General features: G+C 37.4%; 3 protein-coding genes across 3 annotated transcripts; all 3 read left to right on the top strand.

Annotated features, from left to right (window-relative positions):
* The first annotated feature begins 11926 nt into the window (after positions 1 to 11926).
* LOC146139670 (small nuclear ribonucleoprotein Sm D2-like) lies at positions 11927 to 12716 on the top strand. The gene has a single exon (XM_083393074.1). The coding sequence runs from the start codon at positions 12072 to 12074 to the stop codon at positions 12429 to 12431; it is 360 nt and encodes a 119-aa protein (XP_083249200.1). The 5' UTR covers positions 11927 to 12071; the 3' UTR covers positions 12432 to 12716.
* A 39-nt stretch (positions 12717 to 12755) lies between these two features.
* On the top strand, positions 12756 to 18882 carry LOC146139669 (polyribonucleotide 5'-hydroxyl-kinase Clp1-like). Its single transcript, XM_083393073.1, has 9 exons — positions 12756 to 12960; positions 13533 to 13632; positions 13865 to 14001; positions 14108 to 14255; positions 14340 to 14452; positions 14753 to 14946; positions 15810 to 15983; positions 16421 to 16587; positions 17680 to 18882. The coding sequence occupies exons 1-9, from the start codon at positions 12779 to 12781 to the stop codon at positions 17767 to 17769; spliced, it is 1305 nt and encodes a 434-aa protein (XP_083249199.1). The 5' UTR covers positions 12756 to 12778; the 3' UTR covers positions 17770 to 18882.
* Positions 18883 to 20117: 1235 nt separating this feature from the next.
* Positions 20118 to 25225, top strand: LOC146139668 (uncharacterized). The gene is made up of 3 exons (XM_083391294.1): positions 20118 to 20273; positions 20788 to 22591; positions 23852 to 25225. Exons 2-3 carry the CDS (start codon positions 21071 to 21073, stop codon positions 24053 to 24055), a joined length of 1725 nt encoding a protein of 574 aa, XP_083247420.1. The 5' UTR covers positions 20118 to 20273; positions 20788 to 21070; the 3' UTR covers positions 24056 to 25225.
* Positions 25226 to 25439: the final 214 nt, after the last annotated feature.

The following is a 25439-nucleotide window of genomic DNA, read 5'->3' as shown; positions in this document are numbered from 1 at the left end:
TGTGTCTGAACCGGGTTAAATCAGGGTTTCCCAAACTGTGGTCCGCGACGACTGGACTGGTGGTCTGTGGCGATATGACGAGAAATTGAAAAGTCACACATAAGTACCCTTTTAAAGATAGTTGCCGCAGTTATTCACAACTTAATGATTTCGAAAGCTTTTGCTATCCAGTATCGTAAATGTTACTTGTTGCGCCTTCGTTCTAGTCAAAAAGTTGTTTACGAAAAATTAACGTATTTCTCGTCTATGACGTAATAATATATTCTTATCGCCATTCAGAATTTGCGGTTTTGTTGAGATCATTCCAACCGTTTGCCTATACGCAAAAATGTGTGGAAGACTTTCCGTGTCTCTGACTTACGAGTTTGCCTTTCACAAATAACTCCGAAAATTAATGATTTATGTTTTGTAATAAAATTCGGTTTTATTTTTTTTGCCTTGTATTGCGGTCCGCGAAAAATAAGATTCACAAATAGTGGTCCATGGTCCAAAAAAGTTTGGGAAACCCTGTGTTAAATAAACGATTCCCCACAAATGGAGTCACATTCTTTAGCCTGTGTGGAAGCAGCATTTAATCGGATGGCGTGTTAATAAATTATCGCATTTATCTGCGTAACTGTAAAACATCTAATTCTTCGTCTTCGCAAACTAAAATTTTACATTTTGTGAAACCAAATTCCAAATAATGTGTGCTTATTTGCATCGAAACGACTAAATACCCAACGGCTAAGCACGTCAAACATCTTTTACGTAACGAAAACCAGTGACATATATCAATAGGGAACCACTCAATAACGTAAAACCTTAAGTTGTATAGCAGCCATTGTTCGCATTGCGTGATATTCAGCAAATACGTAATCCTGGTACCATACTGCGTCCAAATAAATAAACAAATTCTTAAATAAACAAATTCAATTCTTCGTTTTTTGAGATTAAGTTGCTATCTTCACACACAGTTGTTTTATACAATGCAACAAAGTATGTCCATAAAGCACTTTTGGAAGCACTCACAAACGTGAAACGTAATCCTTGTACCATATTGCGTCCAACATAAGCAATATCTCTGTTGAAACTGAAAATAGGTTACAATTAAAACCGCCGCATTAAATGCGAATAATTCTAGCTAAATTTTGCGCGAATAACAGACAACAAGAAGTTTTTAAACATATAAGTCTTAAGTTGCAAACATTAAAACTTATTTCTATTGAGGCAATCAGTATGTTATGACTTCAATTTAATTTGTAATGATGACATTTATCGATCCAGAATTACTAACAAACGTTAACCTTTAAGTTGTAACAGCAATTATTTAGACTTGCGTAATATTCGAGCAAATAATACCGGCACCAAACTGCGTCATACGTGAAAAAAATTTCTTGTATAAAAATTTGCCAGCACCCGCCGGATAATATCCATTCAATTTTTTTACTCACCACACACAAAAAAGAAAAAAACCTCAACAACCTTACCCCCAGAAAAATATTTCTTAACACCCGCTGGAAAAATAATTAATTAATGTTAAAAAAATTTGCTTGAAAGTAAAAAATGAAAAGTAAAAAGTTTTAATAAATAGTAGAAAGTATTACTTAGTTTTGAGAAAGAATTGCTAAATGGCTAACTTAAGAGTTTTTACAGTTTTATTTTTTTTTTTGTAAATCTAAAATTGAAAAATCCGGGACAAATTGGTTAACCGGGCGGGACACCAAGACAAGGCCTTAAAACCGGGACTGTCCCGGCTAAACCGGGACGTATGGCAAGCCTAAATATGCTTGACACATTATGATACGTCAGACGTCGTGATGTGATTTGCATAGGAAGTCTCCTAACGCCTTTCTTCGTTACAGTCTAACTCCGGAATCATTATTTTATTTTTAGGTTTCCTTTAAATGAAAAATCAACATGTTCGTGCCCCTACGGCGCCTGTTTTAGATAACTGAATTAGTGTGCGTTTTTTAAATACAGAATTCGAACAGAGAGCTTTTATACACTGTGGGACGTGAATACTAGTTTTAAAATCGCCTTCCAAGCAAGAATAAAAGCAAGTTATTGACATTAATTAGAAAGATGTCACGATTTATCTTCACGTTTACGAAAACGGCAAAATTACTTTTTAGTTGCCTTTTCTTTCAGTTGTCCTTTGCAATGATTCCTGATGTCGAAGGTAAGTTTTTTTAATATGGTGAAACTGTTTCAAGAGTATAGAAACTATTTGGATCTATAGGTAAAATATGGTATATTAATTCAGGGATGTCCAACTCAAGTCCTAATGAGGATCTCGTGGAATGTTTGAGTACTTCGCCGGAAGAATACTAACAAAACTATAAAACAAAAATCGTTTTACAATCAATATTAACGCTGCGTTTCTTACAATTTTTGGCTGAAATTCGAAAAAAACGCACATTCTGGAAAATAAGCCGGTAGTTCTGTTGAATTTCTTGCAAGTTTTTTTTTATGCCTTATAGTTGTAACCTACATTCTTTAAAGTGTTGTATGCTCAATGAACTAAACCGAACGAAAAAGTAAAACAATTAAAAAAAATATATAAATTATGTTTTTTTTCTATTCGTCAGCGACGCACCTGACAACCTTTCATGGTGCACCGTTTTATTTTCTCAATTTTTAATATTAGATATTTGGATTTTTGCTGGTTGCATGTTTGACATCGCTTTGTTAGATCATGTGCCTCCATTTTGACTGTTGAGTAAAATGATAGTAAGAACAATTTAGATTTATACCGCATCTGTGTCATCAGGTTTTTATAATTACCAGAAATTAGAAAACTAGAAATACAGTAAACAAAACATAACAACCAGTTTGTGTACTGAAACCTAAGTTCACAATTATTTTTTTTTAGAATGCATGCAATTTAACTTAACAAAAGAAGAGTGCCAATCTGCGTGTGGACCAATCTACGGTAAGTAACAAAATGCTGTAACAAACAGAAAATTATTAGCTTAAACTTTCATTAAACAACAATTCACAACGCTCATGGGTAATACAGTGCCTATTTTTATTTATTGTTTTGAACACATAAAACTTATGGGAGATGATGAGAGAATCACAAAGTGTAAACTTAATATATCATTTTGAACGCTAATGACCACTAATTACAATTTGTATTTACAAGTTTACTGTCCTTTGCAAACGCATCTTAGAGCATAGGTATCTTTAAAATTGTTATTCTTTTTTGAATGGGCTTAAAAGCATAAAAACTCACCGCTGCCATTTTGTAATTACTAACCTAAACTGCCATATTGTATTAGACGCAATGTACTTCACAACGAATGACGTCACGGTAAAGACGGGTGCAGAGCAAGTGTGCGAAAGCAGAGGAGGTCACCTTCCATCGATATTCAGTACAGATCAAATATTTAAAATTGCGAGCTGTTTTGAAGAAATTGGAAACGTTCAACAAACTTGGGTCGGTAAGTTTCCTTTTGTGCCGAACTATTTCTAACAAAAGCAGGAGCCTATTAATTAAGACCAGAAGTACCGCGGTCCGATCTGGTACAACACCATATGTTCAAACCAGCAAAATAGATAAAATTGAAACGCTTGAAGGTCATTTGTGACAAAATATTTGGCCAAAATTTGTTACGATGTTTAGGTTACTCAATATAATTGTCATTCTGTATAACTTTTGATAAATTTATTTCAAAGAATAGCAATCACACTTTAAATCGCAAATCATGACCGATACCTCCTTAGTATCAGATTGGTCCTATACTGATTGGCATCATGCTACGATTTTATATTATCTAACATTCCTATTAGAAGCCCTGTTGCGCCAACGCTTTAATAAATGTGTGGGGCAAATTTAGACGATAACCTAGCAATTAACTCAGTCGAAAGGCAAACATGTTTACATTTCCTTTTCAGAAGCGAAAAATCCCAATCTTTTATCAAGAAACCAAGCGGATTACCGAAAACGATGCGCCAAGTTAACATCTGTGGGGCTTACTTATGAAACCTGCGATTCCAACAAGCGTTTTCTCTGTGGTAAGTTGAATCCAAGTGTTTGTGACAAAACATGGTGCGTTGAGATGATGCTTTGCACGTTTTCAATGCATAAAAATTTTCAACGCAAAATTTGTTATTGTTCAGATCAATATTGTAATTTTCCAGCCCTTTATAAAAGTGTTGCTTAACGGCCTTATTGACTGAATTAATTAAAACTGCCATTTCAACATGTATAGAAAGATATTTCGGGGTCTCTGTGGCAAATACGGGATACAAAAATTGCAATTTACGGAGTTTTTAATTTGAGGTATTACCTCTGAATGTTTAGCCACAGTGACTATTATTATGGCATTACTAAATTAAAACTATATAGAAAGCATGATGCGACATTCGAAAGTTCGCTACAACAGCTTAATTAGGCGCTACTCATGTCGGGTCGCTTTATTTCCGAGAAATAAATATGGACATTAATGGCGGGTCTGCTAATATGTATTTTGAGGAGCATGACTATATAAAAACCGTTGTCTCGTGACATGGCGTCGAAGCACCAGTGACTGTATACTTCTGTTCATTAATTTTAAAAAATTACTCAATACTTGTTTTCATCCAAAATACACCCAACATGAGCTTAAAAAAGCGGCTCGTAAGATAAAAACCCCAACTATGAATGTACTACTTTACTTGTGAAAGGAAAATAAAACCAATTTTACAATGAAAATGTTTTGTTTCGTTATTACTAATTACATATCCTCCAGACTGGGCCTAAGGTGTTCCACTTAAAGTTGTTTATACCGTTCCTAGTCTGTTTGCAAAAAACAGCAACGATTCTAATTTTATTATTTTTGCAGAAAAACAAAGAGTGAGCGCTGTCAGGCCTAAACATATACGAGGCGGTGCCGCAGGTTAGTACAGAAGAGGGTAAAGGACACGACACGTATTCAGCAAACGACTGAAGTACAATGTTTTTTCGCAGGTTTTTTTCGACCGGACTACTTTTCGTTTGCTGAACTTTACAAGGTAACGCGTGAAATTCTCTACCCGGGTCAAGCGGAATCGGCCGTCCAACTGTCCGGTAAACTCAGGCGGGTCCACAAGGGCCTCGAAGATATGGCCAGGGCTCGGCCGGGCCGGAACTTCAGCGAGGGGACGATACCGGCCATGGCAATTTGCGTGGTTCGCTCGCGAAACGCGTCTGCCAATTTTACCCGCATGGCTGTTGAAAGCTTCGAGGCAATAACGAAACGAAAAAGAGGCTTCGTCGCGGTTCTGGCGGAAATTAACCTGCCCTTGAGCAACTTGTCGCTTTTTCTGCCCAAAAGCGAGCCGGAAAAAGTGGCCTTCAGGCTACCGACTGGCGCCACGCTGCTTTCGGCTTCGGCCTACTCCGAGACGAGAGGCATGCGGGCCGCGCGTTCTTCGAAACTCGTCTACTCGGCTGACGTGCGCGGCGACTCGTGCGCGGACGAGTACGCGCGGCAGATGGGAGGAGACGAGACGGTGACGCAGATCGAGTACCGCTGCACCTTTATCGACCACGACGTCGCGGAGATGGCAACTCGGGGCTGTGCTGAGGCAAGGGTAGTGGACGGGCGGGTGAGATGCAAGTGCAACCACACCACCATGTTCGCCGTAATACTCGCCTTCCACCGACACTCCATACCGCACGGCATAAAGGTAAACCGTTTGTAGGTATCGCTCTACATTTAGTCTTGTTATTTTGTAGAGTCGGATTCTTTTTTGTGTTCTGTTAATTTCACAAACTGTGCGTCGCGACGCTCTGCTAGGGTGCGCCTTTTTAATTATTATTATCAAAGGCGTTACGAATATAAATGCTCAACTGCGGTTATAAACTGTTTAATATATATTATTATTATCCCCAGGCATGTGCACAAACCAATAAATGAGAATTAGCACAATCCCTATATCGTTGGGTTTGTAGCAAGTAGGGATGTTCAAAGTAGAATATCGAATCCTTCCCATTCTGCCGTTTATTTCGGGTAATTGGAACAGATATAATTTAATGTTTTATCGTCGATTGTTGCTGCGACTAATTGTACAAACGCGTGTGGAAAGTTGGCCTGTCGCTGCGGCGACCAATTTGTAGTGGTTGCTTTAAATGTAACCTCGTAGTACAGCGTTTTTTCGGGCGACCAATTACCGCGTCTCGCGGTAACATTCGTCTAATAATTAAGCGTCAATCAAGCGTTATTGGGCGAGCGGCTAAAGTCAATAGTAACTCTGTATTCTTTGCAGTACATTATTTGGCTGCATAACAGATCATGTTAGTCAAAAAAGAAGCCCTAAGACCCAACAATGCTTGAAAAAACACGACCGAATTGCTAAATAGTTCTGCGTGCAGTGTTGCATATGTACTCACTATTGGCAAAAATATAAGTTTTGGACACAGCCTGGACAGTTGACATATTACAGTTAACAGAACGGCTTCAGATGACAGTTGTTAAGAATGTAAATGGGAGATTTTTTTTAATTATAATGTACACATGTTAGCAAATTGTTTGGGCGATTTATTGCTGTGATTGTGGGCCCTGTAAGGTAGATAAAGATTAACCTCTTCCCCAAACAAAATCGAGGCTAAATAATTTAATAAAAATATACTAGGATTCGCTATTCTGGATTCGTTATTCTAGATTCGAAACCTATTATTCTAGAATACCTTGGGATTCTATTTTGAACATCCCTAGTAGCAAGTCCTATAAATGTTTTAAAGGCGTCAAAAAAAACTTTAAGAACTACTGATTTATTTAAAGGATTTGCTTATCCAAGCTTGCTGTATATTTATTTTAAAAATGCGTTTTCTATAATGTTATTTTTTGTTTTGTTGTTAGAACAGTATTTTTTATTTCCTTTTGGTTTTAAAGATTCTTTTTGCTGTTTTGGTATGTATTTTATTCGCTTGTTAAACGAATCGTTATGTTTTCAATGTAACCGTTTTTAAACAAATGTTTTTCAATGTATGTTATCGTTATCTGATCCAACTTACAGACACAAACAAATGTTTGCAATTGTTAGCTATAATATCAACACAACACAAATGCCCGCCTATCACGTCACATTTATTACGAAGGTTATTTCGGTTACTTTGTTTCATTTTCAAACTCTTGTACGGAAATACTTTCATGGACTGAACCAGTTATTAATAACCCATAATAACTATTTCACGTTTTGCGAGTTTTCATTACATTTCAACGCATCACTAAGCATTCTTTTTTAGGATTTAATATTTAGGATTTCCTCATTACATGTAAATCCAGTTAATTAACCACCATGACAGTGTGAATCTCTGGCTCGACAAACTGATTTTTATAATAACGCTAAATATGGCAAAAATATGGCATTATTTTTCTAAGTCGGGGTCTATTTGAATAATAACTAATCGAAATATTTTTAAATGATTCAGCATAAGGATAAGTGTATGCTTGGTGCAACACTTTGCGTAGACCATCACCTGTTGCAACACTTTCGTGCTACGTTTTTGTCGCCCGTAATCACAATGCAACGTCTCCTGCGAAATGGGAGTTTATAATCAAAGTTTTTAATTCGCAGATAGCTTCTTTCGTTGCTGTCGGCCTGTCCGTGTTTTGCCTGCTCATCACTGTCATATACCTACTGGTAATGCGCAAGTCCTACTCGGGCGACCGCCTTCTGGTTCAAGTCAATCTGGCCCTGGCACTTCTTCTCTTTTACGCCTTCAAACTGATGCACGACCTGGCGCTCCGCAGCGCCACTGCGTGCGAAATTGAAGCGATAACCACCCATTACTTTCTGCTCGCTTCAGGTGTGGTTGGTAGCCGGCATTCTCTTAAGGCTAACAGTTTGGTCTAAAATTTTCAGAAATTCTTAAGGCAGTGTTTCTAAACGGAAAAGCGGTCTCATTGCACAACATGTAAATCTGTCGTTTAAAGCAAATGTGTTGCCGGTTAATTTGGTTGGGTCGCCGACTGCAGTTTGTTTTATATGTTTGGATAAATTGCTTTTGGTTGTGGGAATAATTCTTAAATAATTGTAAAAATTGAGGAAGCAATACAAAGACATGCCTTTTATTAATTTAATTTGATCTAATTTATTCTAATATTTTCGCTTATAAAAAAGTTCAGTGAAAAGAATTGGTCTCAAAAGTTTCGCTGTTATCTTTACGCTTTGTATTTAGGTCGTTGCCAACAAAGGTTGAGAAACACTGCTTTAAGGTTATGGGCTTAGCTTTGATAAATTACTATAGTATATTTAAAACAGGTTCCTCTGGCAATATATATTATTTTCTACCAACGTTTCGGCTTACTATCCGGCAAGCCTTCGTCAGGGACTGACACACAAAGCCAACAAGACGCAAAGTAAAATAAAATTGTTGGCTTTGTGTGTCAGTCCCTGACGAAGGCTTGCCGGATAGTAAGCCGAAACGTTGGTAGAAAATAATATATATTGCCAGAGGAACCTGTTTTAAATATACTATGCCTGGTAGCAACAGCATATTTATTAAATAACTATAGTGTTGACAAACAGGAATGACATGTTTTCCATTATTTAAACCAAAATAAAAACTTTATCAACTCGATTTTGTAATGCTTAGTTTAACTCAATAGCATGCATTGACATGACAGCTCTACCAAAATGGTACGCTTCTTCAGTAGCCTAAATAGTATGAACGCCACCAGTTCACAATACAACTTTTTGAAACTCTATTTGCTGTCAATAAAAGGTCTATTACATACGTTTAAAGGCCTATACCGGTACCGACGTTTTCAGTATACTACACATATACAAAAGCTCTCAATTTAGGATTCTGGATGCTGAATGAAGGATTGACATTAAGTTCAAAGACATCGAAGTCGTTCTTCAATTGCATGAAGGCTATGAACCGTCGAAGCTGGGACGTTTCGCGCCTTCTTTTGGGATGGGGAACCCCTGCGGTTATTGTTGTTATTGCGGCTACAATCGGCCACTTGAGTAAGATTTTAATTAAATGTATGAAACTGTGTTACATGCTTGTTAAGTAGAAACAAATCGAAGCACGACCTTCTGTCTTTTTTTAACATTATTCAATTGCCAAATATTTTATTTGAAACAAATAAAAAATATAAAAATCGCCTTTTTATTTTTTTACCCCCTGAAATTTAAAAATCGCTACAAGCGTTTTTTCCTGAAAAGGAAAACTAATTTTATCGCTGAAAATATTGTGTTTGCAAACAAACTTCGTTTACCCCTTGGGTATATGTTTGTAGGCCTCAGTTAAATGACGCTTGGTGCTTTCTAGACGGAACTTACATGGAGATCAATCCGTTCTTCCGCAACATGATCGAGACATCGGTGGATCATCGAAATAACAGCGGCGTCGCCCGGGACCCGTATCATTTCCGAAAGTACCTCCACTGCCTGGTCAATTCACAGTCAACCGCATTGTACGTGAGCAGCCTGATGGCACCACTGCTGGTACTGTCGCTGATAAACTCATTCATCGTAGGCCATGTCGCCTACTTTGTCTACGGCAAAAGCGTGGACGCGAACAAGTTCAAGCCCGAAGAAGAGCGGAATCACCAGGCGATTCACCACGTGGAGTTAAGCCTTAAAGCGGTGCTCACTCTCCTGCCGGTTTTGGGAATAGGATGGATCTTTGGTTTTCTATCAGGTGATTTGTCTATTAATTAGTGCTGATTCACTCTTTTCGAATTAGTACTAAAATAGGTGCCAGGCATACTGTTGACGCATAAATGCTGATATTACATGATAATTTATGTTTAAAGGTGTTCTAATTCGACCTATAGAACAAACTTTAGCTACCGTACTTATCGTGTTAAAATGCAGTTAGTTTATCATATTTCGCAGTGCTCTAAACAATTCATTTTGAAATGAGTTTAACTCCCAGCCAAGTAAGTCATTCGCGAAATAACTTAAGTCCAAATACTGTCGTCATTTAATACGGACCTCGTATAGCCTAGCCCTAAAGCTTGTAATTTTCAAACTTTTAGGCTTGCCATCAAGCAGAGCCTCGATCGCGTTTTCATCCATCCACGTGGCAGTCAACGGACTTCAAGGAGTGTTCATTTTTTATCTTTACTGCTGTCACGGAGCCGCGTCTAAACATGCCTGGAGAAAGCTAATCAAAAAAGCGTCAATGTTTGCTTTTTTGACACGCAAATAGTCGAAATGACTTTATAGAAAAGCCATCGGGAACTTAACGCTCTTTTGATGACGCCATCTCCTTTGATTAAGGAATTTGGCTCGAAGATATATCTATGCTTTAATTTTTTTACATGATTGTTACAAATAAAACTGCACGCGGCTGTAGCGACTCTACCTCTGTCTTGCGGTAACTTTATCTGCAAAACGATATTTTTTGCTTATATTCTATTTATATCGCCTTCTTCTCGTGTCTGTTTATATACTCTGCACTGTCTTTGTCAGAGACCGCCTACGTCTCTCATCAAGGCCAGTATAATTTTTAGTCCCTTCCTTCCCTGTCTATTCTGCGGAGGTAACAGTGGCCTAGTAGTTAGTCGGAAAAACTTATAATATGTCCTAAACGGCTATCGCATCTTTTTAAACTGTATTTTTACATATTTGACAAGCAACTACGCAATAGCAACATATTTGTGCTTCTTGTGAAGCTTATTTGCCGTGTATTCGCACTTTGGGAGCATCCTTTTAGCCTAGGCCCCGTGCGCAACATAGAACTCTGCAATAAAAGTTTTGTCAACTTAACAAATGCGTTTTCTGCACTTATATGTTATAAAAATAAACAAAGCCAACGGTTATAATCAAACCTCTGTTTGCCACTCTAAACTGAGTGCTAAAAAACGAGCACCCGATCTGTCAGAAATTAGTGCATTTCTGAGCAAACAGTTAACAAAAATCAGGCAGCTAGACCAACAGAAATGACCAGTTAAAATTATCGCTTGAATTTGTACAACTTAAAGTCTAAAATGATTAGAATTTTTAAGTATAAGCTCATAAACCTAGTCCATTTTTGTTATAATATTTGTGCTTCTACCAAAACACTAAATCGCGTGAGATGATGAGAGTATAATAATAGTAACAATCTCATCAAGTTTCATTCCAACTTATATACCTGTAAGCTTGATTAAAATATTTAATATAATTTTAAGTTTTTAAAGGCTTTCAGAGATGAATGGTCTGCACTTTATTAATACACCGGGTGCTCTTCACATTTGTTTAAAAAGTGGTTCGTCTCATTGGATATGTAAAACTACATGCGTAAGACAAAAAATGAACCGGGCGCGAATCGTTAGCTTTACGTTAAATGTATTAGTTTTCTTCAAGTTTAAATAAGAGTTTCTCGAGAGTGCTTACATTTCTTTTAAAATTCAAAACAAATAAAATGGGGCGCTGGTCTATATTGCAAGACCCAACCAATGCACAGCTTTCTTTGCTGTTGTTTTCTGTTATTTTATATATTTGTGAGTATTGATTTATTACCGAAATAGTTTGAAAAGAAAAAAACATAAGTTCTTGCATAATGTCTCCCAATATTTGTTTATGGTCTATTATGCTTTAACGGCTGATCTTTAAAATTTATACTTTAAAATCTTCAGTTTTTGTTATATTTATTGCCTATAAATGCCTAATAATATTATTTTTTTGCTGTATTATATTGGTATTAACTGATAAATTCAAACAATAAAGTTGATAAAATTTGCAACCAATTTACTGATAAAATCAAACAAATTTGTAAACTTAAAGAAACCCTTTAATTGCCCAACAAAGGTGAAACTTAAGAAAGCACATGTTGTAATATGTGTTACCATAAAACTATGCAGATCTATTGTGCCAACATGCGATGTTCTTTTTGAGGTATATGTGTTCTTTATGTTTGGCCTACTACAGTGATTGTTTTTAATTTGTTGCTTGTGCACTGTTTTAAATTTTGATATAAACCGCTCAGTAATAAAGTTAAAAATCTAAAAGCATGTCTTGTTTGCTCCGCATTTTAGGTTAGATAACAATTGCTGTAGACTGAGCATTGAGTCCATGTAGTGTTATTCCAAAGCAATTTTTGTGGCATTAATTTTTGTTTTTTTAAACAGATTTTCTATAACTTTGACTGACAAAGTTTTCTATTACGCAACATTTAATAAACAATGGCGCTGCAGGGAAAAGCAAAAAGTGAGCTTACTTCCGACGAGCTTGAACAGCTTGAAAAGGAAGAATTTCAAACTGGACCTCTCTCCGTTCTTACAGACTCGGTAAAGAACAACACTCAGATCCTCATCAATTGCCGAAACAACCGAAAGTTGCTGGCCAGAGTGAAGGCTTTTGACCGACATTGCAACATGGTTTTGGAAAATGTTAAGGAAATGTGGACCGAGGCCCCAAAGAAGGGAAAGGGAAAAAAGAAACAGCAGCCAGTCAACAGGGACAGATTTATCAGCAAAATGTTCTTGCGAGGGGATTCAGTCATCATAGTTCTGAAGAACCCCCTTGCTTCTGCTGAAAAGTAGAGCGATTAAATTCCATTCGCCACCACGAATGATATTTGGCAAAGAATTATCATGCCATTGTGGACTTGCTATTTGTATTGAAATGCATTTTATTCAAATATGTGAATTACGGTTGTGCTTTACTGTCAGTTTTGTACCTTGTTTACGTACAGGCTATGGTTTTCGACTACATCGCATATTTTCATTTTTACAAAGTGACTCATTTCCAAATATGTCTCATTTCTAAAAACATATCAATCATTCAATTTTTTGGTGTGCGTTCAATTTTATTTCCCTATTTTTAAGGTCAAAGTCAATAGCTTCAAATAAAACTAATTTTGTAATACTGCTATTTATGAAGTGTCGCAATGGCTTCCTCAACTGTTAATGCCAAAACTGAAGAGAAGGGAATTGATCTTAAGCTAGTCCAGGATTTCAAGCTAACTAAAGACAACGAGTTTCGGTTTGAGGTAGAAACTGGTGCCAGAGCAAAGCTAGACCTAATCGATGGCAGTGCTGAGTTATATGGTACTGAACTTGTGCGTTCAAGGTGAAAAAAAACATAATATAGGTTAAAGCTGTGTAGTATTTACTGACTAATTGTCAATTTTTTTAGCCCTTTAAGTAATCCGACAAAAAAATCAAATTTGTTATTTTTCAGCATAGTATGATTTGTTTTTTACAGACCACACATTAGTATTGTAATTTTTTTCATGAAACCTTTAGTCTAGCTTTAAGGTAATCTGTGCATCGTTATGTTATCGGTAAGTATATTTTTTTAGAAACATGGTCATTCCAAACTAAGCTTTTTTATAAGCTTAACTCAATGATTAAAAAAAACTGTACTACTAGGTTATCATTTTTTTTAATCAAGTGAAATAATCTGTTTGAATGTGAATGGCAATCTAAGTACCTACAAAACTAAGCAAACCAAGTGAAATATTCCAAGTTAGGCATAGCTAAATGTCCTTACTATACATTGCAATAAACCTAATGTTAAATGATATACTTTAGACCACTTGGAGAATAAGTTAAGCATTTTAATTATTTTTCATGTATTTTAGTTTTGTGAACTGTTAATTAAAAAATTGTTACTTACAAGTGCTTCAATTTTGTCAACAGATCATATGTATTTGATTCCGGTGCCAAAATTGCAGTATTTACATGGTTTGGTTGTTCACTTCGTCTAACAGGAAAAGTGGAGGCCTCTTATGTATCTAAGGTGCAATCATACTTTTTATTGGTATTCTTTCCTAAAGCTTTGCTTCACTTAACATAAATGGCTAGGTAAACAATAATTTTAAAACAGTTTTGTTTTATTTTGATGAGTAGGCTGCATGGTTGGAATCAACTAGTGTATTCTAACTATTATCATATTTATTAAATTGTGATGTGTGTAACAAGTTACATATATATACTGTGTATATATATTATATATGTGCATATTAAAACAGGACACTCCAATGGTTATTTACCTCAACACACACGCTGCGATTGAGCAATTAAGAAAGGTTGCGGAGCAAGAAGATAAGAGAGGACCAAGAGTTCTTGTTTGCGGACCACAGGATGTTGGTAAAAGCACAGTTTGTCGGTAAGTACAATTTTGTTTTATTTTACAAGTGTCTCTAAGCGCTATAACATTACAATGGTGATGTAAGTTGTGGAGGTGTGCTTACAGATTGTCCATTTCTATGTAGATTGCTCACAAACTATGCTGTGCGTTTGGGAAGAAAGCCAACACTGATTGAACTGGATGTGGGCCAAGGGGGTGTTTCCATTCCTGGAACGGTTGGTGCTTTAACTGTAGAACGGCCGGCGGACCCTGTTGATGGGTTTGATTTAAAGGTGATTGTTAAAACTTTGTTTAATTTTTTTAAAGATTTTGCTTCTTGCTTGTGTAGCAAAAACAGGTGTTTTAAATCGTTCTAGGTTCCTCTTGTCTATCACTTTGGCCACACTTCGCCAAACGGAAACATCAAACTTTATGAAGTTCTCATTTCAAGGCTGGCTGATGTGTTTAATGCAAAGTGTGATTTTAACAGGTATATATCCGTTATTCTGTTGCGCCTGCCACAAAATACAATGACACAAAATATGTGCGCCAACAGTTTTTGTTCTGATGAAAACTAGGACAGCTCACTTGAAACTTTTATGTTAAAATTGCTATGTAGTCACATTAATGAAATTATATGCTAAGCAGAATTAGTTGAAAACCAACAACTAATAAAAAAAAAAAATTAATTCTAAATCCCATTCAGGTGTAAGTAACATTATGCAGCAACGTTTCGGGCACAAGTTTTCCTTTTGAAACATCCTTTTATATCTGTTTTTCCTTTTTCAAGGCAAGCAAAGGCCAGCGGCTGTGTGATAAACACGTGCGGTTGGGTGAAGGGCCAGGGCTACCAGTGCCTCTTGCACACCGCCCAGTCATTTGAGGCAGACGTGGTGCTTGTGCTGGACAGCGAGCGCCTATACAACGACCTCAAACGCGACTTGCCCGACTTTGTGAATGTCATCTTGCAACCCAAATCTCCCGGTGGGTGTTTGTCAACCACTATATCAACCACTATGTCAACCACTATATAAAATGATGGTTGTGACCGCCTTGTTGTTATTAAGAAGAAATCGTGGAATTTTTCTTCTGGATGCGATCGCGACGGCAAACTGTAACGATTGTTTAACCTATAATTGGCATTAGTTATAATAGTAATGCAATGACATTGTAGGCAATCGTTGCATTTAAGTTGGTGCGTTTTTTTGATTACTTTACTTGATTATGAAATCAACAACTATTCACGGGTTTACTGCAGAAACATTTTGAGGTGTTGTTTTTTCGTACTGATGAAAAGTTACCGTTAGTAGGGACAACGTTTCTTTTTTAATACGCATATTAAAATGCAGGTGGATTACTATAACAATGTAAATACATAAACCCGCTCCGTTAGTAATTAAAGGTAAAAAATTCTTTGACTTTATGCACCTTTGACTTAGCAGTGGTCACAGCTATACACATATCATGTGTTTTTTAATGACTTTTTGATTGGCACATAAATCGAATTAAAACATACTTCCTCAAAACGCTTGTAGCGTGTCGTAATTTTTTTAGCCTTTTGTACATTATAAAATATATCCCTTTAATTTTGATTTGCTTTTTCAAACCTAGACAACATTGTTGGCAAACTTCTTAATATTAGAGCATAAATGTTGGAGGTTGTAGAAACAATATCGAAGCCCGCTCAGAAGTAGGTAGCATTTTGAACGTTTCGAATATCTCTTCATTCGTTTTCAACATTGTGAGAAGAAACTGATAGTTCAAAACGCTACCTACTTCTGTATGGGCTTTAATATTCCTACTAAGTCTTAATTTCATTGTTTGACGTTCCACTTTTTCCCAACCAGGGGTGGTGGAGCGAACGAGGGACATGCGGCGGGACGCCAGGGAGGAAAAAACCAAGGAGTACTTCTATGGACCCCGGAAGATCTACTTTCCGCACGCGTTCGACATCGCTTTCAGTGAGGTCGAGATCTTCAAGATCGGCGCCCCGACCCTTCCCGATTCCTGCCTCCCGCTAGGTAAGACCTTTGGTGCCATTTCACTACATTTCGGTAACCCTGGCATGTTGCAACATTAACTGTGACTGTTGGGCTTAGACGCCGACTTTTGTTTTTCACATGGGTGCTGACAATTTTCCGCTAAATTTGCTGTCACTTTGTGCCCTCTGAAAAGATGACTTTATATGTGGAATATATATATGTTTAACTTTTGGTACTTACTTTCATTGCTCGAAAAATACGAATGCTTCTCGCATTTTACGGGGCCCCAATCGGTTTCGTTTATTAAAACGAACAACGGCTTTTATTCTATAACTGTCAACGTTCGTATTAATTTCCATACAACTGTTCACAGGTATAACACAATTTTAAATTCAACTAATTTACACAATTCTACAACTTGTGTACAATAAATAACCATCTTAACGCACTTACAATGTTGCTACGTGCGTCTGCAGGAATGGAGCAGGAGAACACGCAGACCAAGCTGGTGCCAGTCACTCCCGGGGTCGACCTTGCCCACCACATCCTCAGTCTGAGCATGGCCGAGTCGCTGGAGGAAAACCTGGTCGAAACTAACGTGGCCGGCTTCGTGGTGGTCACCAACGTGGACACAGAAAACCAGGTGAGGAAGCGACGCGGAAGGAGCCCGCAGCCCCAATATTTTAAGCCCGTTGGGAGTTAGTCTCCGGCCGAAATAATAAACCCGAGTCCTACTGTTACCGAGTCTGACTCAGACCCTACAGCTTTATTCCGCCAATTTACGTAACTAAAGGCCCGTTTACACTAGAGCTGCGCTAAGCTGAGCTGGGCGTAAAAATCACTCCAAAACGTAAGGTTTTTCTACAGCTGCACTGGGCTAGCCAAACGTGAAAATCGCTCCAAACCTTTTTTTTTGCTGCACGGGTCTTGAGGTCAGCAAAGCCTGAAACGCTCAAAACAATAGAATTTAAATGTAAATTACGCTTTGCTCAGCTCAGTGCAGCTGTAGTGTAAACTGGCCTTAGTACGGTGGATATTCGGCAATCAACTTATAGGCGTGTCATATAGTTCATTCACTCACATTATACATAGTTGGAGAATATCCATATGTCTTTCCGCCTTTACTGTTGGCGACCATATGTTTCAAAATTTTGTACTGCGCATGCGTATGTCGGACTCAGGTAGTTTTACGTGGTCCTAAACGAGTCCCGATTCCGACTCCGTAGCCCTGCCGCTGCCCACAGTTAGATTTAAACTAAAATATATACGGACGAGCCTTAGTTGTGGTGTACGTAATACGTAAATATTTTTGTTGTTGTTAGAACGTATTCTGTTTTGTTCCTAGACGTCAAGTGCATGTTTTTCCAAAACGTTTTGGGAAAAATACTGACCGTGTGTCCTACTGAAAACAAAGCGAAGTAATCGTCACAGTTAATCGCGTAACAATCGTGAAATTTAAAAAACGGCGTTATTTAAAAAACGACGACTTGTCATTTAGTAAATATCAAACATGCAGAAACGCTCTGAACAATCTGATAACCTGAATACGATTCAAAGTTGTCTCGAAATGGTAAAGCTGTTTAACTTTTCTATTCCTGCCGAGATGAAAAAAATTATTAAAAAAATTATGAATCCTTATTCGCCAGCGCCGAATAAACCGTAGTGACATTTTGACTAAAATTGCTTTATTGCACCGCGCTCGACGATTCACCAACGATTTTTCTCCCCTTAAAAGGTTTTCAGCGTCCTCTCCCCGGCTCCACGTCCACTTCCGAGGAACTACTTCCTCATAATGGACCTCCGCTTCATCGACATCCACAAGTGACTTTGTTGTTCATCCATATTTTTCACACACGAACCCAAGGACGAGGGCTGGTGGCTTGTTGAAACGCCGCAGGGTGATGGCGATACGAAAAATCTGTGCCAAGAGTTTGTACGCTGCTGCGTTTACGGTTAATCGGATATCGCACCGGGGCTGATACTTTGTCACACTTATATGTCCAGGAAAACTGTTGTACACTTTAAATGCCTTAAATTACAGCGGTTCTAGTTCATCGTTAACCGATGCGATGGTATCACTCAGCATTTCTAAACAGTTGCCCTCCCTTAGCAGTCTTTGCCGGCATACATATTTTTCGCCGGCTAAACTAGAATTTGGGGGTTTTTTGAGCAAGGGGCTGCAAAGTATTGAGGACTATGAATGGGGTCACAACTCATAAAAGCTTGAGAACCACTGTTATAACCTAACCTAACAAGTCGTACTATTCGCACAAATTATCTGGTATTGATATCGAAATAAAATTCAATGTTTTGAAAATATCGTCTTCCTTTTTTTGAGTGTTGCTCTTAAATATGGCCCATATTTGGTTTCAAAGCAGTGCCGTGAAGTATATTCGTTTTTGTACTTTCTGTTTTTGTTATACGCTATGACAAATAAATAAAAAATTCTTGGGCAATTTTAACACCAAGCCTTCAGAAGCACATTTACTGTGTTGGTTTGGTCCGTGAAATATTGAGTTCTTTCCTTTTTTATGTTTTGCCTGGGTGGCGCTGTTGGGTTGCCAGACGCCGCGTGGTAAATTTGGGAAAATAGGTTTTACCGTTGTTTTTTGTGCTCATTGTAGAATTATTGTAATAGTTTAGGATATCCGTTAGCCTCCCAATACTTACATCCCAGGCCATTTAGTCCTAACAATTAGCCGCATTAATTGATCACGTTTCTTGTGAAACACAAAAGCTATTACACATTAAGCAGAAGCAGCTGGAGGGCTATTTTAAGTTGACTTGACGTGTCGCCATTTCAATGAAATGGAGATATATTTGTTTGACAATCTTTTGTCTGTTAAAAGACTATCATTGCATTTCTTTGATTTCGGTTTTTTCACAACTTTTTAGTTTTGTTTGTTGAATATAAAAAATGCCTAGCCCTAGTATAAGGGTGGACAAACTTTTTGAGGCGCAGACCAAAATTTTATTTTCAATTTGGCCATCCGGCCAGAGCGAAAATGCAAAATAAAATTTTACGAAGTTTACTGTAACTTAGTATCACGCTGTTTCTCGACAAGCTGCCAGCAGAAATTTCACTTTAAATGGCAAAGCAATATTGAAAATCTTTTGTTGATTAGTCTGCTGGCCAGATTTTACGTTGAACTGACTATATGGAAGGCGGGCAGTAGTTTGTTTATAAATAGAAGTTTGTACATAACAATGTAGAGTTATCGTCGGTATACTTTTTTCTGTGGTGACTGGTGATACACAAGTAAAATATTTTTATAAGTACCTCAATGTATATTTTTTACATACCGCTATTTCACGGGAATATAACTTTGACGTGGTATTTTGTAGCACGTGTTCGGCATTTGCTTCAGCTTGCTTTTTTACATAAACTTGAAATAATCTTCAGATGAATGTCATTTTAAAGAACGTCAAGAATGACATTCCTGCACATGTAGCCTACAATGGAATCACGTTTCTGTTGTTCTTCAGCAAAGGTCGTGGAAATTGCAAAGTAATGCGATTCACCATTTACCATGATGAAATACGAAGAAAGTCCTTGCATTTTTTTTAATTATAAGCAAGTGCCGGTTTATCACGAGTATGACCTGATAAATTTGAGAATTCAACAGAAAAACTTTACAAAATTCTCTAATGCTGTTTAGCTTCAGTGTTTAGAAATAGGCGATGTTTCTTGTAAACACTTAATATTAAAAACAGCTGCGTCGAAATTACTGGAAGCGGTCATGTGCTGCCTGACTTTGTGCGTCAGAGACAAATAGGGCGTGCGTATATTTGGCAGTTGAAGTATTATTTTCGGTCAACCCTGTCGCGAAGAACTGGAGTGGGGCATTCAACCAAATCGCCGTTTCCCGCGCGCGAGAAAACAGTAATTTTTACATGTAACCGGTTTAAGTTCAAAATGCTATAGTTGCGATATTACAATGAACAACAAAGTGGTTTAGCGAGGGCTGAGAACCCTTCCGTATAACCTGTTGTTTGCTTTTGTAGTCGTGCGCCGTGGCACGGATCGGTTGCCAGTCGCTAAATTAGGATGATGCAATATTCGCGAGCGCCGAGCCAAAACGAGCGATGCGTCATTAAACAAGAAACAAGGCGGAAAACCACGTGACCCCACTCCCACGCACAACGTACGTCTGTTGGGTTTTGTCCCGCGTTCGTCCCTTCACATCTAAAACTAAGCACAACAAGTAACACAGTAAAAAGTTTTCGTCTCAAGCCTTTGGTGAATTATCAATGTTATTTGTGTTTTGAAAACAATGTCGTACAGCGAAACGAACACGGAAATCGTGAAAAGCTCAAGTTTATCTTCTGGTAAGTGGTAATTCGATGTTTCAAGACTGTCAGCCTAGAATTAATATAGTTTTGAAGGTCATAACAGCTGTTAAATTTAACGGTTTTCTTTTTTTGATTTCTCGTTTGTGAAAATTGCCTGGCTTTGAAGTATTTGTTGTTACGATCGTTACTAGTTTAATATGTTTTTTACATCGCAACCTTCATTCAACTAGCTTGGTTTAAATTAAATCAATCATGTTTCACTAATAATGGTAAAAAAATTAGTTTTTATCTCTTTTTATTATATGTAGTTAGTCGATCTGTTATATTCACCTAATGTAATATATTTAAGTATTGCGTCAAAGCCACTAGAAATGTAATTATTTTTTTGTAATAAACGTACTTATTGTACTCTATAAAGGTCTACTTTTCCAAATGTTTAGTTGCCATACATTTGTTTAACTGGAAATCTGTCAATTGATTTTTTTTAAATGAAGGTTGTGTGCAGTTTTATATACTGAACACAAGTAATCTCACTATTCTTTTTTATCAGAATTGCCTTTGTACCAAGCAAGGGACAGATTTATTTCTCTTGTCAACTACTGCTTCATTCAAATTTTGCTGCAAGTCCTCCTTGTTGACACGGCAACGTACCAATCAACCTACATCACTCCACCTATCACTGCGAAGAGTTGGAGCGCCACAGAAAAAACTGAGTTTAAAAGAAAAGGAGATTACATTGGACATATTTCTGTCGTAGAAACGCCATGGAAGTGGCCCGCTGCTAATCCACCCGATCGAAGCCAAGTCAGTTCAAAGTAATTTCAAAAGTTGTCATGTCAGATGCCAAAAGGGCCAAAGTTTGGAATTGGATCTCTCCATCACCTTCTGTAAGCACGAGCAACCACACTCAAATCTGTTCTTCACAAAAAGGTGGTCTTCTTGGACAATTAAATTCCAAACCGCTAAATATCATTAGTGGAAGGAATTGCTACGGATTAGGCAAAGTTGGAAGCTTCTTGCCTTTACAGAGATTAGATAGTACTGGAAACCAAGATCCAGGATACTCATACCCTCCTTACAAAACAAAAGCATCAGAGGATTACTTTATGGGAAATACACTGCACAGTCAATTCCAAGGCCAGATCCGCAAATCGTCGAACACTGTTAAACAACACTCTTGTTTTCAAGGTGTACTTGGTAACTTGAGAGGTATAATGAGCAACCAAGCTATTAAGTTTTCGTCAATGCCAAGCAAGCTAGACAAAAGTGATAATCTAATGGACAGTATATCTGCCACTGCTCGGGGCATTTCGTCAGTTATTTTTGGTCAATCACAAAGTGCTGCCCCCTTACCTCCAATGACATTAACATGCAACTCGCATGCTTCTATGAACTGGAAAAATCCCAGTCCCAAGCTAACGAAGCAATCACAGCAGCCGATGTGTGCTATAAATTTAGATTTAAACAGCAAAGAGCTCCAAATCATGAGCTCTGAATGTTTTAAAGAGGTGCAAGCCCAAAAGTCGGCAACTGCAACTTATTCCAAGTGTGACACAATGACAAACAAGTGCAATATGCTAACTCCAACCAATAAATTAACAAACCCTTGCTTGATTGATTCTGAATCAGACTCGGATTGTGAATCCGATTGGTCCAGTTCAGATGAATCAGAATGTGACAGTGAAGATGAAACTGGTTTTCTCACAGATGATGACTGTGACTCTGTATGTAGCGATGAGCTTTACAGTGATACAGATTCTGATGGGGTTTGTCCATGGGAGCGAATTACAGCAGGCAGAGTTCCATGGACTTGTAGTAAACTAAAGAAAACCTCCAGCAATGCAAAGCTGGCTGACACTAGTGTTGCAAAAGTATCGCATGAAACTAATAATGAAAACAATGTTAATTATAGCTTGTCTACCGGTGCCAGTGGTGGGGATAGTGGTATTGGTGAAGAAACAGAGGTATTTGATACAGACAATGCTGTTTGCACTGTGATACGTCCTGAATGTTCAAACTCGCATATTTCTTATATTCTTGGCTGTTCAGAAAGTGATTCAGATTGTGAAGAGGATGATGTCTTCTCTGAGCTAGAACAGAGTTCCAGTAAAACTGATACATTTACATCAACAGTACAAAGTTGTTCCCTTTCATCTGAGGACATTTGCACACCGCCTGAATCTGCTTGTAAAATATGGGATTACTTTGTACAAATGCAAGAACCTTTGCTCAAACTGGTTTGCCACCAGTCAACGAATGAATCTACTGGCGGAGTCCGAAAAACCTCTATTAAAAGTACCTCAGCACAGCCTGTACGCAAGCCAGAACATGAACTACCTGTTCGCGAAACAAAGGTAACTTATGTTATTCAATAAATAAATGTGTATTTATCAATTGATGTAATAGGTGTAACAACATATATCTCAAACCGACAGGTCAGCTAAATAAATAAAAAAGCCAAAAATATGTTTTGTTTACTCTAAATTATGAAAGATGACAAATATTATCACTACCTCAGCGAACGTTTTTTGATTAAATATCATAGTTAGGGATGTTCAAAGTAGAATCCCAAGGTATTCTAGAATAATAGGTTTCGAATCTAGAATAATGAATCCAGAATAGCGAATCCTAGTATATTTTTATTAAATTATTAAACCTCGATTTTGTTTGGGGAAGCGATTAATCTTAATCTACCCTACAGGGCCCACAATCACAGCAATAAATCGCCCAAACAATTTTCTAACATGTGTACATTATAATAAAAAAACTCTCTCATATGTTTAACATTCTTAACAACTGTCATCTGAAGCCGTTCTGTAAACTGGAATATGTCAACTGTCCAGGTTGTGTCCAAAACTTATATTTTTGCCAATAGTGAGAAAATGCAACACTGCACACAGAAGTCTTAAGCAATTCGGTCCTGATTTTGAAAGCATTGTTAAGTCTTATTGCTTCTTTTTTGACTAACATGATCTGTTATGCAGTCAAATGATGTACTGCAAAGAATACAAAGTTATTATTGACATAACGAATTCTTGACAATTACGTTGTGCATAACTGCATAACTTCCCTGAATATTGGCCTAAAGTTGACCTTAAGTAACCCCATAGCGCATTTTGTGGACGGCCAGCACGTTTTGCAACGCTATGTTACTTTTGCAACTTACGCATTTTAGGAAAAAACTACGCATTTAGGGAAATTGCGAACTCCAAACCAGACATTAAACGTTAGTCGCTCGCCCAATAACGCTTGATTGACACTTAATTATTAGACGAACGTTATCGCGAGACGCGGTAATTGGTCGCCCGAAAAAACGCTGACACTGCACTACGGGGTTACATTTAAAGCAAGCACTATAAATTGGTCGCCGCAGCGACATGCCAACTTACCACACGCGTTAGTACAATTAGGCGCAACCATCGGCGGTAAAACATTAAATTATATCGGTTCCAATTACCCGAAATAAATGGCAGAATTGGATTCGAATCCCATCTGGATTCGAATCCAAGGATTCGATATTCTACTTTGAGCATCCCTAATCATAGTCTTTTAGTTTTTGTAGTAAAATAAACAAAGCCTTAACCTTTTAGTAATGTTTTTTTATTTTAATCTAGGTCCGATTTTCTGATAAGGTTGTTGTGCATCCTATGATTGTGTGGTCATTTGCCTATCGTCAAGCAAGGAAAAGTCATTGGGAGTCTATTGGCCGTGACCAAACCCGATTCCAATCGCGCATTGAATGCATAAATCTGAAAATTGGCTGGTGCTTTGCGGCAAATCATCGGAATAAAGTCAGGACTTCACGTTTCTCTGCATAAATATTAATTTTACTTTTAATATACAGCTACATATTATCATCGCCTATCAAAAAATTGGCGAAATATTTGGAAAAATGTACGTTGCTTTACATTTTTGGTCTTTTATTTTTACCTTTGGCCTTTATTTATTGTTAAAGTTTGTTCCAAAAAGTTTTATTGTGCGCTGACTTCCTCTTTACCAAACATTCGAAATTTCTTCACCTTGCAGTGTTGCTTACCATTCGCTTTACTTTTCTCATTATATTATGGTTTTAAGATACTTCCAGCAATGTGTTATATATATGGAAAAGGCTTAACTCTCAATCTCAAACACAATAAATTTTGGCAAAACCTTATCATATTCAAGAATTTGTTAGTGTTGTGCTTTATGCGAACTTCTACTTTTGCCCTATGCAAGTTGCCATATTTTATGCGGGTCGAAATTTTGTTTGCTTCTATCATTGCTGTTTTAAAAGCGTATGCCGTTGTACTTTTGTTCAAGTAAGGTAAATGCGTTTACGTGACTGTTAGCAAATCTACCTGCTGTTTATGAAATTACTATTGTGATACAAAGGCAAATTTTAAATGCTCATCGTTATAGTAAGGAAAACAAGATTGTGATTTGCATCACTATTGACATCAGCGTGTTCTGGAGTGTTTGTTTTGCATTTTTGTCAACAATTCCTATTCATATTTCCGCACTTTTCTGTCCTGTATTTTATCTCACGTCAGTTTTACGACTGCAATAAACCCCTGCTATTGTCAGGAGATGCACCTCATAAATAAAAACACCGGGCGAAATATAAACATTCTTTGGAATGCCCAGAATATGGTTATTTTTTTAGGCGGTGTTTATTTCTTTACTTGATTGGGAATCTTTTTTTTACTGGCGTATGTGCTTTATTTGCCGATTTTTTTCAACAGAGAAGGTCGTTATTGCAAAAACCTAAATGCGTGCAATTAATTTAAACAAGAAGTTTAAGAATTGTTTCGTCAGGCAGTTAACCTATTCGAATAACAACGTGATTTTATCGTTTTTGTAAAAGGAAAATCCCACGAAGTTGGATCCGTTCACAAAAAGGAAGATCACATAGAATTTGATAACATTTTAAATTTACGGCCTTGTTGGAGTTTAGCACCGTAGGCCTAACCATACCCAATTTATTTAAACAGGAGATGTTTATTTTTCTTGCATTAAAAGCAAGTTTTACAATGACAGTCAGACACTGTTGCTCCTTAGTTCAAGGCCTCTTTAATATCGACGAATCCAGTCTTTTCTGTACCACGCTTGTTTACACAGTTGTTCATTTGTCGATGACAGGCAATTACGTAAGCTGCGCAACTAATTATACTATTTAAATTAAGACTGACCTGTTATACTGCTGCCAATCAAAGGTCCAACAAA

Source organism: Ascidiella aspersa, chromosome 6 (assembly GCF_963924565.1).
Source record: "Ascidiella aspersa chromosome 6, kaAscAspe10.2, whole genome shotgun sequence".
In the NCBI taxonomy this organism is placed as follows: domain Eukaryota; kingdom Metazoa; phylum Chordata; class Ascidiacea; order Phlebobranchia; family Ascidiidae; genus Ascidiella; species Ascidiella aspersa.
Note: the sequence above shows the minus strand (reverse complement) of the source record. Positions and strands in the feature narration are given on the sequence as shown.

Bases quoted from the DNA above. Each gene is read 5' to 3' on its own strand.
- LOC146139670 (XM_083393074.1), top strand. From the start codon at position 12,072: ATGGCGCTGCAGGGAAAAGCAAAAAGTGAGCTTACTTCCGACGAGCTT.
- LOC146139669 (XM_083393073.1), top strand. From the start codon at position 12,779: ATGGCTTCCTCAACTGTTAATGCCAAAACTGAAGAGAAGGGAATTGAT. The intron at 12,961-13,532 runs GTGAAAAAAAAC...TTTTGTCAACAG, and splicing joins ACTGAACTTGTGCGTTCAAG to ATCATATGTATTTGATTCCG. The intron at 14,947-15,809 runs GTGGGTGTTTGT...TTTCCCAACCAG, and splicing joins CTTGCAACCCAAATCTCCCG to GGGTGGTGGAGCGAACGAGG.
- LOC146139668 (XM_083391294.1), top strand. From the start codon at position 21,071: ATGTCAGATGCCAAAAGGGCCAAAGTTTGGAATTGGATCTCTCCATCA. The intron at 22,592-23,851 runs GTAACTTATGTT...ATTTTAATCTAG, and splicing joins TACCTGTTCGCGAAACAAAG to GTCCGATTTTCTGATAAGGT.